This window comes from Panthera leo, chromosome F3 (assembly GCF_018350215.1).
Source record: "Panthera leo isolate Ple1 chromosome F3, P.leo_Ple1_pat1.1, whole genome shotgun sequence".
NCBI lineage: Eukaryota > Metazoa > Chordata > Mammalia > Carnivora > Felidae > Panthera > Panthera leo.
In genome coordinates, this window is record NC_056696.1 from 42,144,454 (window position 1) to 42,159,841 (window position 15,388).

Genomic DNA, 15,388 nt, shown 5'->3' on the forward strand with positions numbered 1-15,388 from the left:
CCAAACATGGGTCAAACAATCTCCCCCCCAGAAGCAGCAGCAACAGAAGGAAATGTTATTAAAAACGAGTCCGTTAGTGGGCATGGTGTGTGGATGAAGTCTTTGGGAGTTTTGGCTGCCAAATAAAGACTTTATTGTTGTCATTCCTCCTTTCCCAAGCTCCCTCCCTCCCCCCCTCCTTCCTCCTCCCTCCCTCCCCTCCCTCCTCCTTCTCCTCCCTCCCTGCAATCTGCCCATCCCTCCCCCTAACCTAACCTCCCCACCCCACTAGGATCTGGTAGAAGCAAAGTCAGGCAAACACAAGCGGGCAGGCACCACCGGGAGATCAGAACTTCTAGCTGGCTCTCTGCTGCCACAGCTCCACCGAAGGGTGGGGGAGGAAGAGGGGGAGCCTTGCCTGGGGAATAAACCCACAGCTCAGAGGAGAGGCAGGTGTGTGCAGGTAAGCCCAGTGGGGAGATGCGGGGGGGAAAGACCCCTTCCTCCAGCAGGTTTCCTCCTGCTCTGTCCAGCTGACGTTACTGATCTGGTCTCTACGTCCTCCTTGCCTCCTTCCTTCCTCCCACCTTTTTGCCTTTCACATGAGCTCCAGTTAGCCTTCCCCATTTCTTCTGCGCCCTCCTCCACTACCTTCTCTCCCTCATTCCGTGCCTACGTATTTGCCTGATGCAAAAGTCACACCTTCTGGGCGCCGATGTTTGCCGTCGCACAGGGAGTTAGGCTGCACACAGTGTTCCTACACCTCAGGTGTTTCTATGGAAACCCGATTCTAGAACCCATTTCTTTGCACCTTTCGCATGCTGTCACGGGCCATCACAGGCGCACACACGTCCCAGGGAGACAGCACTTACCCTGCACACTCACGTAAATACACACACAATATGAAGGTGTCCTGTCCGTCCCCTCTCTGACTGCATCCGACGTGCAGAGCTAAACCACATAGTGACTGGGTGCCAGCACACACACACACACACACAGTCTCTGTCTCTCTCGGTCTCTCCGTCTTGTCTCTCACCCTCTCACATGCCTCCCCAGCTGTAAGAGCAAAGAGAAAGTGGGTCTCCCACTGAGATAGCAGAGCCAAAAGAAAATCATGTGTCCTGAGTGAGGCCGAGCAGGGAGGAGATGAACCAGGGCAGGCGCTGGAAGGGTTTCTTCGTTCTTTAGAAATTAATTGGGTAGGAGGGAGAAAAAAAAAGTGCCTTTCCAACTTGCACAGTGTCTTCCCAGTAGCTCTGAATTTCCCTCTCTGGTCCAAACCACTTGGCTTTTGGAAAGAAAGGGAAGAAAGCAACCCAGCTTCTAAGCCTTGGAGGTCCTACTTCCCAGCTCTGGGGACAGTTCATTGATTTTTTTTTCCCCCTGTGGGCAGCCAGAGAAGATTTCTCTTTAAAGCAATTTCAAAATCATCCCAGGTTGGCGAGGGGTCCTTGTGGCAGAGGGCAAAAAGACGGTAATTCCTCCATCAGTCAGGGAGGGGGAGGCTGAAGTGGATAATTCAATGGGTCTCATTTCCTAGTAGGCTGGACCCCCTCCTCCACAACCTCCCCCCCACCTTATGCCTCTACAAAAGCAGAGAGAGTGCTGTCCCAGGACAGGTAGCGGTGGGCAGATCAGGGTTGCCAAATGTGGTCAGTCTTCAAAATTACCTGTGGGGGAGGGGGAGCCTACTAAAAATATAGACCTATGGGATGGAACCCAGGAATCTACTGTTGTTTAATACTCGAGGGGATCCTGATGGTCAGCTAGGGTTTGAGCACCTGAATGAGGGGCCTGAGAGAGACCCATGCCTGGGCAGTGTTAGCTGGGCAGAAGGGCTGTGTGGTTTCCTGGATGAGGACCGCCGGTGGAGGACCTCCAGGGTGTCCCGAATGGGCCACCCTCTTCCGGGGAGTGGGAACGTGCACCTGAAGGGACAGGGAAGATCTGCTGTGGGCCTCTTCCTTGCAAGCACCGGCAACCATATCATAGGGAACCTTCCAGAAAGAGAGTTCCCCCCCCAAAATAGCTCCAAAGAGCTTATGTGTCCTCTCACTTGCTAATCTGCTTGAGCACTGCACTGGGCCCTTCCCCATCCCTTCTAGATCCCCTCTCCTCCTGCCCAACAGCTGTCTGTTCCGATGTGCTCAGAGGATGGGCTGAACACCAAGCTCTGCACTCCCCCTTCACCTCCCTGGTGGGCAGCCCCACTTATGGGGCATGTGAAGGAAGCACATCCAGGCTGGAAGAGGCCAAAAAAAGCCAGGTGCAAGAGGTTGGGAGGGGAAGTCATGGATCACAGGGGGCTCCAGGGCCTGCTGAAGAAGTGAGCCTGTGCCTTACCTGGCCAGCATCCCTTCACCTGCTCTAGAAAGACTTCAGGTGGGGTTAGTGAATTGGAAAGACAAAGTGAACCTTCCCCCGGGCGGCTGGGGAGCTTCTACGGTCTCCAAATAGTTGATTCTAAGGCCCAAGTGTGGTCTCACAGGCCCCAAGGGAGGAGGTTGCTGGGTGTATAAGAGCTGGGGGAAAGCCACCAGCCAGTACCCACCTGGGAGAATCCCTACCTTTGGGTAGAGGGCAGGGTTGCCCTCTGGCCAAGTTTAAAGAGACCCCATTGCTTTGCAAAAATGTCAACAACAGCTTAACATTCACTGAGCACTCACTTTAAACACATTTACTTATTTAACCCTCAAAGCAATCTGCTAAGAAGGAGTTAATGTGCCCACGTTACAGATGAGGACACTGAAGCTTAGTAGAGGTGGGAGGTTTGCCCACGGTAACCAGCTGAGCAACCGAAGAGTTGCAGGGTTGAGACCCAGATCTAGATAGAAGTGCTGAAGGCATCGGACAGATTCTTCTAGGCTTTCTTCAGGGGGTGGAGATACCGGGAGAGGGAGGCAGAACGAAGGATACGGGGAGGCGACAGGCTGTCAGAGGAGGACCGTCATCCCGTCCCATTTTGTCCTTAGTCCCTTGGAATGGAAAACTTGCTCTTCTGGACTAGTGGCCTCAGACCAAAACAACTTCATTCTGTTTACACTTTGCCTTGTGGTAGACGCTGGGGAGACAGATGGTCTCTCCATAGTAGTGTTATATTTATTTTTAGTATTTGTTGATCTGTGGTTCATTTTAAAGTCGCTTATCACACTTGTTTCCGACAACAGCTGAGTGAGGAATAGAGGGATAGGGAAGACTTGTTATCCCCATTTTACAGATAAGAAAACTGAGGCTGAGGACAGGGCCGCGTAACTAAGTAGCAGAAGATGGGCTGAGAATTCACAAATCTCCCTCCCCAGCGCCCCAGTCAGGCTCCCCTGTATTCTTATTCACCCCCAGCTGCATCAATAGTGTGTTGAATTCATCATGCCTCCACAGCCTTTTCCTTACCTGATGACCACACAAGTCCACACAGCCCTACTTGGAGGCCTTAAAAGGGGTACAGGCAGCCTGAGACTGTCTCACTCGTCTGTTCACAAATGATCACCTGATTCTCTTGACTTCGTCCTTCTGGGCTTCGGAAAGAGAAAAGGGGAGCAGGATAGCTTTCAAATGTCTGAGTTTAGAACGGAAAGAAGGAAGCGAAGAAAGAGGGTCATCCCAATGGGCACAGCCCTGGGGCAGGGGGCACCCCCATTCTCCACGGCAGGGATGCTGGCTGGGTTAAGCCATGGAGGCTTAGAGGTGACCAGCTAGGCAGGAAATCTGACAAGAAAAAAAACTACCAATGAGTACAGTTGACCCTTAGAAAAACTCAAGGTTAGGGGTGCCAGTCTCTCCCCCGCCGCTGCACAGTTGAAAATCGGCATATAGCTTTTGATTCCCCCAAAACTTAACTACTGATAGCCTACTGTTGACCAGGAGCTTCACCGATAACATCAACCAACAGTGGATAAACACATGCTTTGTATGCTGTATGTATTATATGCTGCATTCCGACGATGAAATAAGCTAGAGAAAAGACCATGCTATTTTAAAACATCAGAAGGAAGAGAAAATACATTTACAGGGCTGTACATATATATATTGAAAAACATCTGCACATCAGCAGACCCGCACAATCCAAACCCGTGTTGCTCAAGGGTCGACCGTAGCGTGGAGTAAACCTTCTTCTGTCAGGCCAACCTGACTTCCAGGCTGACCCCAATCCCACACTCTCCACGCAAAGCCAACTACCCTTAAACTTGCTCTTACTGACTTGGCAAACCCACGCGAACCTCAACCCAGCCCTGCCCTGCGTCTCAACATTAGTCCTGGGTTTCAAGCCTTAAATGAATGAATTCAGGAGCTAGGTAGGGATGCGGGCTATCTCACTTTAAAAAGCAGAGTTTCCCTAGAGAACCTGCTCTTTTATAAGCAAACAGATGAATGCGTGAAACCCCTGCCACTTGTAGAGACTTTAGTGTTCTACGACATGCCTGCGTGTGTGTGATTTCATTTCATCCCCACACACACGAGGAGCCTGGGGCCTGGGGAGGAGGGTCGGAGCCAGGAGTCAAGCCCAGATCTCCAATACTTGGAACTGAAATTCCAAATGAGAACTCTCGTAGGAAATGTTCTTAACTGGAGACAGTGAATGTTGGGCTGGGCTTTGCCCCCGTGAAGCAGCAGGTCTCTGAGAGCCCGTGGCCAGAACAGCGGGAGGTTAGTGCTTACAGCTGGTTAACAGGCGCCCATTGACTAAGCAGTGAACACAGCCCAGCAGAACGCTGCGAGACGCCCAGAACGCTGGGGCGGTGTGCTTGCAAAATTTAAAAATCACGCACACTTGTGACCCACCCTAAGGGAGTTTTTGATTGGACAGAAGGCTCTGGAAGGCAGGAACATAAGAAAGTGTGACTTCGGGCTTTGTTGGGGGTTGGGGGGGCAGGTTATGACTCTCTTGGAGTCCGGGGACCTCCACTTTGTCACACAGATTCTGCTTTGGGGGACGTAGGACATCGCTGTGTATTGCCGGGGCAATGGCTGAGCCGTCGGGACCTCCCCTCTGGACAGTTAGGCTCCAGCAGGAAGAGGCGTTGCCTAAAGAGAAAAGCCTTAGAAATGAGCTCTGTTTTCTCAAGAAAGAAGCATGGGCGCGCGCGCACACACACACACACACACACACACGCACACGCACACACACACACACACACACACACACACAGAGTGGTTGAGCCGTGGGGCTAAGAGAAGGGTTGCTGAACAGATCCATCCAGTGTTTCTCCACGGAACAGGCACAGAGAACTTTTCCTCTAAAACCTCCTAATGGCTCTGAGAAGAGCAATCTTTGCTGGAAGCTCTGGACCAGCTTTATTTGCATGACTCGGGGCCCAGTACCTGGTAGACGCTTTGGGTGACAAGGGCAAGGAGGGGAAATACGGAGCCCCACGCAGCCAGTGCTGGGAAGCCTTTTGCTCATTTCCAGCTTCCAGGTAATTGGAAAATAAAGACGTGTCAAAACAAAAAGGGTCACGAAATTGGGGGCTTTAAAAAATGTTTGTTTTTAGCATACGGACCCTTGAACCACCCCCTTGAAATGCATATGACTGTGCTATTTTCAAGAAAAGCACAGGGCTAGTAAACTGTTAATTCATAAATCATCAGTCAATAAGGGGTACGGACCCCGGCAGCAAGACTCATGTTCAGTTTACAATGAATGTCTTCTCTTTCCAGTCCTTTGGGGACTGTTGGATCCTCAGCTGGAGCTAACGTCAAGAATCTAACTGTGGGGTTCTTTGTGGTAGGAGGCCCGGGGAAATGGCCCCCGTGGACCCCCTTGGAGGAGCCTGCCTGGGGAGAGACCCCTCTGGACGGAGGAGGAGGGCAACAGAGGCTGCAGGGCAATCTCTTGCCTCCTTCCTGCTCATCTGTCTTCCCTCCCTCCCTCATTCCCTTCCTGTCCTCCTTCCTTCCCCCTCCCTTTACCCCCCTCCCATTCTCAGTGTACTATGTAAGGACACACGCGCACGCACATGGCATGTGAACCATACACATAGGTGTATGGTGCAGAGAGGGGAGCGTGTGTGTGTGTGCGTGTGCGTGTGTGCATGAGAGAGAGAGCAGACTAGGTGTCCTGTGTGTGTGTGTGTGAAAGGTGAAGGGAGACACCCTCCACCCCTCAGGGTTGAGCTCTGCCCTCTCTCCCTCTCTCCTATTTCTTGTCACACTCGGTGCCTCCTGAGCACCTGGCCCAGGACGAAGCAGCTGGTGCCAGGCTTCTACCATCTTCCTTTGAGCAAAGCCAGCAAGAAGCATGCAAGGGAGGAGTCTAAGCTGATGTGGGCTCAGAGGAAAGACAGCAAGAGGCCTGGAACAGATGCAGGGATCCCAGGGTCCAGATGCAGCTGGGGACACTCTGCGGCCCGCTCTAGCTCAGAGGACCCCAGCAAGCCTGTCCCCCGTGCCCCAGACCCCAAGAGGGGAGGGACAGACCACCACGTTGTGAGGAATCAGCAAGGAGGGCCTGGCGAAGCAGTGTGGGAACGGGGACCCTGGCTGCAGACCAGAGGGGAGTGTCCTACGGCTGATGGCCCTGTGGAGGGGAGGGAACAGGAAACCCCTCCCTGCCCCCTTCCCAGCCAGGGGAGGGGAGGAAGCCCGTGGGAGCTGCCACTTTCTGTCTGCAGCCCGGGTCTATTGCTTTTTCTCCAGCTTAATTCAACTCAAACCACGTGACTCCCTCTGAAGGGTCATCAGAGCCACTGGGAGCACAACCCCCAAATATCCTTCAGTGACCTATTCCGCTATGTCACAGAGGCTAGCGGGAAGTTCTTCTTCATACCCTGTCTCAAAACCACCAACTCCAGTGGATATGGGGGCAGCAGTATCATGTCCGAAGAAATGAAAGTGATTTCCCCACAGCGTTTGATCCCTTCCCTGTTTATTTTCATAGGAGCCTCCACATCTGGGGAGAAATTCTTGGTATGCCTCCTGCTGGCAAAGACCAGCGCTGAGCACAGGGGTAAGGAGTGAGCAGGGGCAGACACAAGAGACAAGCGTGTCTACAGCACTTTCCTTCCTTTCCAGGACCTCCACGAGCCCTGCTCTGGAAGGCAGGAGACCTGGGTCTTTGTCCTGGGCTTGCTGTTAAACAGCTTCCTGCCCTTGCTTGGCAAGCCGCTTCTTCCCTCCAGTGCTTAATTTTTGTAAACAGTGGAGTCTGGGCTTGATTGGTGGATTTCAAACCATTTTTAGCAACGCCACTCTTCTTTCAAATACGCGCTTTGGCCAGTCCTCTATACAGAACAGATTTGAAAACAAAGGGACTGCTCGGGTTGGCACGGGGGTGAGGTGGGCTGCCTCAGATCCGCCCACTTGGTCGCCCTCCCTTGGGGGTGCTCCACAGAAATAGAGGCACAGTTTGAACACCACTGGATTATGGGATCTCTAAGGACCCTTCCAGATGGAACGCTTAGGACTCTGTTTCCTAACATCCCTCTTACAGGAACAAGGATGATTTTCTCCTGCTGCTGATAGGGAGACCGAGTGCTAGAGAGGTTAGGGTTAGGGTTAAGGTTAGGGGTTAGGGGTAGGTTAGGGTTAGGGTCTTCTCCAGCAAGCCCCAGAGCTCCCGATTCACAGCCAACGTGCTTTCTGTAAGGATGGCTCACCCTTGCCAGAGCAGGCTTAACACACTGAGCAGCTCGGCCTCTGGGCCGGGGGCCTGGACCCTCAAGCCCTTGTTATTTTCCCATCTGCTGGATACGGGCAAATGAAGAGTGCTTCTACAGGTCCCTCCCACAGCCCCCCCGGCACCCATCCTGGCCAACTCTAGCCACCAACACGGGGCCCCTGACTATGGAGGCCCAGATGGCTAATGATCTCGTGTGTCTCCTCCCTGCAGGTACATCACCTGGATCATGAGGTCATCCCTCTGCTGGATCCTCCCACTGCTCCTCATCTTGGCCTCAGTGGCCCAAGGCCAGCTGACAAGACGCCCGAGACCTAGGCCCAGGCCCAGGCCCAGACCCAGGCCCACACCCGGCTTTGTTCAGCCCCATGAGCCATCAGAGCCTACAGACCTGCCCCCTCCCCTCCCACCAGGCCCTCCATCTATCTTCCCTGACTGCCCCCGGGAATGCTACTGCCCCTCTGACTTCCCTTCTGCCCTCTACTGTGACAGCCGCAACCTTCGAAAGGTCCCCGTCATCCCACCCCGCATCCATTACCTCTATCTCCAGAACAACTTCATAACTGAGCTCCCAGTGGAGTCCTTCCAGAACGCCACGGGCCTGAGGTGGATCAACCTGGATAACAACCGAATTCGCAAGATAGACCAGAAGGTACTGGAGAAACTACCCAGTCTGGTTTTCCTCTACATGGAGAAGAACCAGCTCGAAGAGGTGCCGTCAGCCCTGCCCCGGAACCTGGAGCAGCTGAGGCTGAGCCAGAACCAGATCTCCAGAATCCCACCCGGCGTCTTCAGCAAGCTAGAGAGCCTGCTGCTCCTGGATCTCCAACACAACAAGCTGAGTGATGGCGTCTTCAAGCCCGACACCTTCCAGGGCCTCAAGAACCTCATGCAACTCAACCTGGCCCACAACATCCTGAGAAAGATGCCACCCAAGGTCCCCGCGGCCATCCACCAGCTCTACCTGGACAGCAACAGGATCGAGACCATCCCTAATGGGTACTTCAAGGGCTTCCCCAACCTCGCCTTCATTCGCCTTAACTACAACAGGCTGTCAGACAGAGGGCTGCCCAAGAACTCCTTCAACATCTCCAATCTGCTCGTGCTCCACCTGTCCCACAACAAGATCAGCAGCGTGCCCGCCATCAGCAACAATCTGGAGCACCTGTACCTCAACAACAACAGCATAGAGAGTGAGTGGGGATGGGGCAGGGCCGCGGCCACGGCCACAGCCAGGGAAGGGGAGGTTCTTATTGCCTCAACTCTTTCTTGGGAGCACTGGGGGGGAGGAGGTGGAGCCAAAAAGCACCCGACTTGGCACTGGACTTCAAATCTTGACCGTGTCACTTACTATCTGTATGACCTTGAAGAGAGAGGTCAGCTCTACAGAAGTTTTCTCATCTGTAAAGTGAGAATGGGAATAGTACCTTCTGTCACAAAGTCGATATGAGGATTCGGTAGGTTAACATCACGTGCCTAGAGTTCCACGCTCGGAGGGTAACAGCTTGTCTTCCTCTGTCCCTTCTCGTTAGCCCCAGCTCCTCTGCCCTCCGATCTACAGGTGGTAGGGTTGACACGGAATAGAGTCATGGACATTCTCATGAAAGCGGAACGGTGACATTTAAATGCCTGCCCTGAAATGTCCTGGGCCTGTCTGCCGCAGAAGCTGTGATAGCAAGACTGAAACGAGGTTTAGAAGAATCTCTTGAAGAGGTACACAGGCTGGCAGCCGCATACTCAGGATAGGCAGCTGGCAAAAAAAAAAAGTGGCAGCCAGAGAAACATGTCAGTGTGAAGGCTCTTTCTGAATCTATCTGGAAGGCTAGACTATTTAGTCATATAAGATAGTACATTTCAGGCAGAATTTGCCTCAGCTGCACTTCTAGGATCCTGGGCTTTGGATAAAAATCACAGCCCAGAAGAAGAGGCTGGAAGTCCCAGTTTTGCTTCGATCAAAAATGTCAGGTCTGAGTAGAGCCATCAACAGAAAGCTTTAAGAACAAGGGAGAATCCCATCTGGTCCTTGAATAAAACCAGGCTACATCCATACCAGGAACGCGGCCGCTATAGGATGAAGGGGACCGAGGGAAAAGGGACGTAGCCCCGAAATCATATCAGCAATCCTTAGTTTCCGAGCCAAAGAATGAGAGGGAGATTGTTGAATTTCGACAATCTTGAAACAAATGAATGGGAGACAAGTCTCGTTCACTCATCTGGTATAATTACAGAAAGTGGGGGAGGGCTTTCTTTTTTAAGTTTATTTATTTTGAGAGAGAAAGAGAGTGAACACAAGTGAGGGAGAGGCAGAGCGAGGGGGAGAGAGAGAATCCCAGGCAGGCTCATGAACCATGAGGTCACGGCCTGAGCCGAAGTCTGCCGCTCACCCGACTGAACCACCCAGGTACCGCTAGGGGAGGGCTTTTTCAAAGCTTGCAAAAAAACAAATTCAGGAAAAGGGGAAACTCTAATTTTATCCTGCAGGTAGTAAGCTGATGGCATGCATTACCCCCAGAAAGCTAGATGGGTCGGGAAAACAGGCAGAAAGAATACTTCAATAAAGGGCTCACAGGTTTCGATCGGGTTACAGAAGAGCAGGCTGCTAGCAGATAACCAGCCTTTTGAGGCTGAAGTCTGAAAAATCACACCCCCTCCACAGGTACCCCTTACCCCCAGCCTGTCTCCCGTGTCGCTGACAGACAGAATGGGCGGAGTGAGCCCTGGGTCAGTGTGATAACCACGTTCTCAGCAATGATCTTAATGCTGCCACCTGCCCCGTCCTTTCCAGTTTGCAAAATGCCTTCACCGACATTCTCTCATCAGAGGTGAGGGGCAGGTACCACTGTCCCCATTTCGCGGATTTGAACGAAATGTCAGGGTGGTAAGGTGACAGGCCAAAGTCACAGCGGTCATAGGAAGAAAACCCACCTCTGTCGGGGCTCTTTCTGCTACTCTGATGAGGAATTGAGAGGAAGAAGGATACCAACATCAGCAACAATGATGCTGACCCCACAGATGATGATGAAAGAGGCAAGGTTTAGGGAGAATAAGAAATTCATTTGGAAGGTGACATATCCGATGTCATCTGAGCAGAGGTGGAATCTCGTTTTCCATCGGAAAGCCGACCACAGCGTGGCCACTGCTTACCTGCCCAGCTTATCACCCTGGTGCATCTCATCGTGCTATTTATTACTCCCGGATGTCAGATGTCGCCGTGAGCTTTGCGGCCTCTGCAACTCTATCAGAATAGGTCACTCTCTCAGAACACCATCCCCCAGGTCTCCACCTGCGGTGGTCCCACCCACGTGTGAAGGTCCAGCTCGCAGCTTACTTCCTCCAGGACGCTGCAGAGCGAATTTCCGCTAACAGTGGTTGATCGATTCTGACTTAGTTCGTTCTGCAAACGAATAGAGTAAACCCATGCACCCAAGGTCACGGCTCCCCAAGGTCGGCCAATCCCAGAGAAGAGAACTCAATTTCTTTTTTATTTATTTTATTTTATTCTTTTTATTTTTGAGAGTGGGGGGAGGGGGTGGAGAGGGAGGGGCGGGGAGAGATGGACAGATCTGAAGCAGACTCCCCACGCTGACAGCGGCCAGCCCGGGGTTCTTATCCTCAGCCGTCCTTCCCCTCTTCCTTCCTCGTGTTTGCCTCCAGCCCCGTGTGTCCCGACCCCCCACCCACCTCGCTGGCTGACTTCTCCCTTCTTCCTCCACAGAGATCAATGGGACCCAGATTTGCCCCAACAATCTAGTCGCCTTCCATGACTTCTCCTCGGATCTGGAGAACGTGCCCCACCTGCGCTACCTGAGGCTGGACGGGAACCACCTGAAGCCGCCCATCCCACTGGACCTCATGATGTGCTTCCGCCTGCTGCAATCCGTGGTCATTTAGGCCTTACGCTGCCCCTGGGTCTCCTCTGAGCGCACTTGAATGCTAGTGGCCCACGTGCCGGTGCCCACCATTCGTTTTCTCTGTCTTTGTTTCTTGCTCCCAGCTTTGCCTTTCTCGTCCCACCTTCCTGAGGCAGGGCCTAGCCACACACGCCGCCGCACCCGCGGCTTCTAGAGCAAGACGTCTAAGGGCTAGATGGGGTTCACCCCGCTCACAGACACCCACAGCACACCCAAACCTCTAGCCCCAGGAGCTAAAGACTTCACATCCTCTTCTGTCCTCCTCCTCCTCCTCCCTGTCGCTGCTGGGTAAGTCCGGGCCACGGACTGACGTCGGAACTTGGTCCTGACCAAAGCAAGCCGAAGACGGTCGGGAGGAGCCCAGAGGTGAGGTTCGGCAAGTCCTGCTGGAGACGCCGCCATGATGGACAGCTCCGGCCCCAGAAGGCCCCTTAGCCAAGGATCCCGCCTTCTAACACTGCCACCCCACCTCCCTGCCCACTGGCACCACACACATCGTGCTGGCTCTTTACCGCCTGTGTTCTCCAGCAAGGAAATGCAAGGGAATGGCCGAAGGAGGGCAGAGGGTCGGGGTTCCTGCAAGGATCCGCATCTGGCAGTCTCTTCACAGGGATAGCTGGGGCTCTCCTCAGCACACACCCTTCTGGCTGGGCCTCGCTCTTTCCAGAGGAAGGACAGGGAGGAACAGCCCAGGAAAGTAGCTTTAAGAACTAGGTATCGGCCAGCGGGCGAGGGGAGGGAGTCAAGAGCCCTGGGGTTGGGCCCTTGTGGGTGCAGATGGTCCCACAGCCCCTTGCCCGTCTAGACGAGAGGCTAGGCCTCGGGCAACACAGTGTCCACAGGGAAGGGTGCAGAGCCACTAGCCCTGCCCCGCCATCTGTTCTCGATCAGTGTGGACGGCCCAAGCCTCTCCAAAGCCCGGAAGCAGTTCAGGAGAAAGTGTTCTGGGAGAGGCGGAGCACCTGGAAATCTCCCAGAAGCCTCCTCCACCAGTTCAGATTGGCTTCCCCCTCTAAGGCAGACGCATCAGTGACACCTGGTGGCTGCTACAGGTCACAGCTGGCTCCCGTCTTCCCCCTCGCCTCCCTCTGGGGTGGTTTCACGAAGTCAAGGAGCCGGCCTCAGGTTCCAACTTGAAGAGCCAGGGGGGGAAGTACACAGTCTCCCTCTCCTCTGGGATGCAAAGGGCGCGAAGGTACAGAGGCCTTGAGGCCAGGGGCTGATTCCTATCGTGGGTGAGCACAAGTGGGAACCTTCAGGAACGCAGGTGAGGATATGGCTCGTTCCCGTTTGCTGTCTGACCTCGCCGGCCCCTTCTGCCCTCGGTCCCCACATCTGTGCGCCGGGGCCTCTCCAGCATTCATGCTCTAGTCTGCAGCTCCACTCTTTAAACCATGCTCTAATTATCTAATATTATCCCTTTCCCTTGCAGTAATTTATTCCCTACCTGGACTGTCTCTCCCCTCACAGTTCCCCACCCTCCCTGCCTGGGCCAAGTGTGGAGCTTGACAGGCCTCCAAGCAGAGCCTGGGCCCCACAGGACCTGCTCCCATCCCCTGTCCCTTCCGCCCTCCAGGGGACGCGGCCCCTCTACAGCTCCCTAGTGTGTATGTTGGTGGAGGTGAATGTTCTAGAAATAAGTAAGACACCGTGCCCACCCTCGTTAGGTGGAGAAAAGTTCCAGAGATGTTTCAGAAATTGGATCAAGCCGGGTCCTTAACTTCAAGAAATTCCCACTGTACTTGATCTCGTCTTTCTCTCTTGCTCATTTACGGAAAACGGGGCCCGTTTCATCATAGCCTCCCCCCGCCGTGCCCCCCACCCCTGCTGTGCTGCCATGTAACTGCCTCATTCTTCGTAGCTGCAGCTGGTTTCTCCAAGGCTCCTGCTTAAAGTCAGTATATCACTGTGGCTATAAGCAAGCTGGTGCTAAGCCTGGATAAGCCCCCCTTCTGCACCTTACCCACACCTTGCAAGCCTCAGCCCCTCACATGGGGCCCTCAGGGGAGCACAGCTCCTGTGGTTCCCCTGAGGGCAGGGGTCATTTCTGGTCCTGCAAACCTAAACTGTTTCGCTCCAGCAGCAACACAATCAGCATCATCCCATCGGCCCGTCTAGATTGTCTGCTTCCTCCGTTGCTCCCTGCAGCTGTAAGCCAGAGGGGATTTCCCTAGGATTTGAGGAAGCCCCTCCTCCACGCACAAGTTCATTCTTTCAGTGCCATTGACATCTACGCGTCCAGGTGTGTAAGTAGGTGTGTAGGTTACTCTACATAGATCTGTTCTTTCTTCAAAACCATGTTAACTTTGTGAAACAACTTCTACATTCCAACACGCTTCACAGCAGAGGAAATAAAGTGATATGAAAAATATCCTGCTTGAACTTGACAGTGTGAACAAGTCAAGAGCGCCTTGGAGCTATCTTGCCACCCTTCTCCTCCCACCGCCCACCTCTTACCTGCTCTAAGGAGATGATGGGTGGAGAAAGGATCCGATTCCTAAGAAACTCTAAGAAAACCATTCCAACGCCTTTCCTCGGCAAATTTCTCCCAAACTCACAACGGTCATAAAAAACTATTCCTAAAGTCAGATCGGCAATCTGAGAGTTACATTTGAAGCCCAAAGGCTTGGATTCTTTCAACCCACAGATATCAAATTGTTGGGGGTCTCCCACAGGCTCATTACTGAGCCAGATACCGAAAGACACAAAACAGTCACCGTTCCTGACCAAGGAAAACTTACGGTTTAGTTGCGGAGATGTAGTTAACAAACACGAAAGAGTGGCAAAGCTATATCAAGGGCCGAGAAGAGAGATTCTACAGGCCTCGCAGAAGGGCAAGAACCGGGTGCCCAGAAATCTGCCTTCAGATAGAAGGTTGATTTCAGAAGTGGGTTCGGGATCCTCCCGGCCTACGCCATTTTCTTTAGGCCGAAAACTGCCAGATACTGCCTCACCCTCTAATACCTGCCTTAGTTCAGTGGACATCGACTATGTGCAAGGTTCCCAGCTCAGAATTAAGGGTAGGCCATATCCTTGTCCATGCCCTTGAGGAATTCTTAGCTTGGTAAAGGGGAAAACCCTTGGAGTAATTCCATGTCCTAAGTGTTCGTAGCAAGGCATTGTACAAAGAGCATGGTGGGGAGGGCCTCTACCCCTGTGGAGGGACGCCAGAAGGACTCCTATCTTTTGAGCTGGATCTTAAGGGATGAATCAGATTTTGTGTGGTGGGGGAAAGGGCGGGGGGGGGGGGGGATCACATAACCAGGAGAGAAAAGCCAAAAGGTAGGAAGGCATGGAGTATATAAAACCTGCAGTGTGTGTGTGTGTGTGTGTGTGCACGCCCGAGAAAGGAAGAGGAATGTGTTTAGGGTCACAGAGTGGCCTGCCTCAGCAGGGAGTATATACCCATTGTCCAAAAAAGCAGGAGGGTTCCTGAAATTTCCACCCCCGCCCATGCAAGGGGCAGCAACGGGGTCAACTGGCCAGACTCCTGTCCCCACTGCCTGCCACCTCCTTTCCATCAGCATGCCTTGTGCTTCTCCTAATGAGACATGGGGATTAGAAGGGCCTCTGCACTGCCCTCCCCGTGTGCCACAACCGCATGATGGTGAGCGGGCTCTCACAGATCACACACATGCACGGAAACTAGAGCGTATGGAGGGAGAGCTTGTAAAAGCGGGAGTAGAAGCTGGGACGGGGTCTAGGATGGGACTCCTGAGTCCGAAGGGCGCTCTTTGCCGGGATGTGGGGGAGCCTGCGCATGCGCCCTAGGAGACTGGCTCAGGCTGCGGGCCTCGCCGCCGCCTCCTCCTCCGAGTTGGCAGAGCGTGTGGGAGGAACAGTCACGGGCCAGAGTCGTCACGGAGAAAGTGGGGAGGGAGAGTGG

The 15,388-nt window shown here is 53.5% G+C and overlaps 1 protein-coding gene across 1 annotated transcript; it reads left to right on the forward strand.

The window, feature by feature from the left end:
* Positions 1-298: 298 nt before the first annotated feature.
* LOC122212110 (proline and arginine rich end leucine rich repeat protein) lies at positions 299-13,873 on the forward strand. The gene is made up of 3 exons (XM_042925790.1): positions 299-442; positions 7,805-8,784; positions 11,307-13,873. Exons 2-3 carry the CDS (start codon positions 7,821-7,823, stop codon positions 11,480-11,482), a joined length of 1,140 nt encoding a protein of 379 aa, XP_042781724.1. The 5' UTR covers positions 299-442; positions 7,805-7,820; the 3' UTR covers positions 11,483-13,873.
* Positions 13,874-15,388: the final 1,515 nt, after the last annotated feature.

Coding starts and splice junctions, on each gene's coding strand:
- LOC122212110 (XM_042925790.1), top strand. CDS start 7,821: ATGAGGTCATCCCTCTGCTGGATCCTCCCACTGCTCCTCATCTTGGCC. Junction 8,785..11,306: donor CAACAACAACAGCATAGAGA/GTGAGTGGGGAT, acceptor CTTCCTCCACAG/AGATCAATGGGACCCAGATT.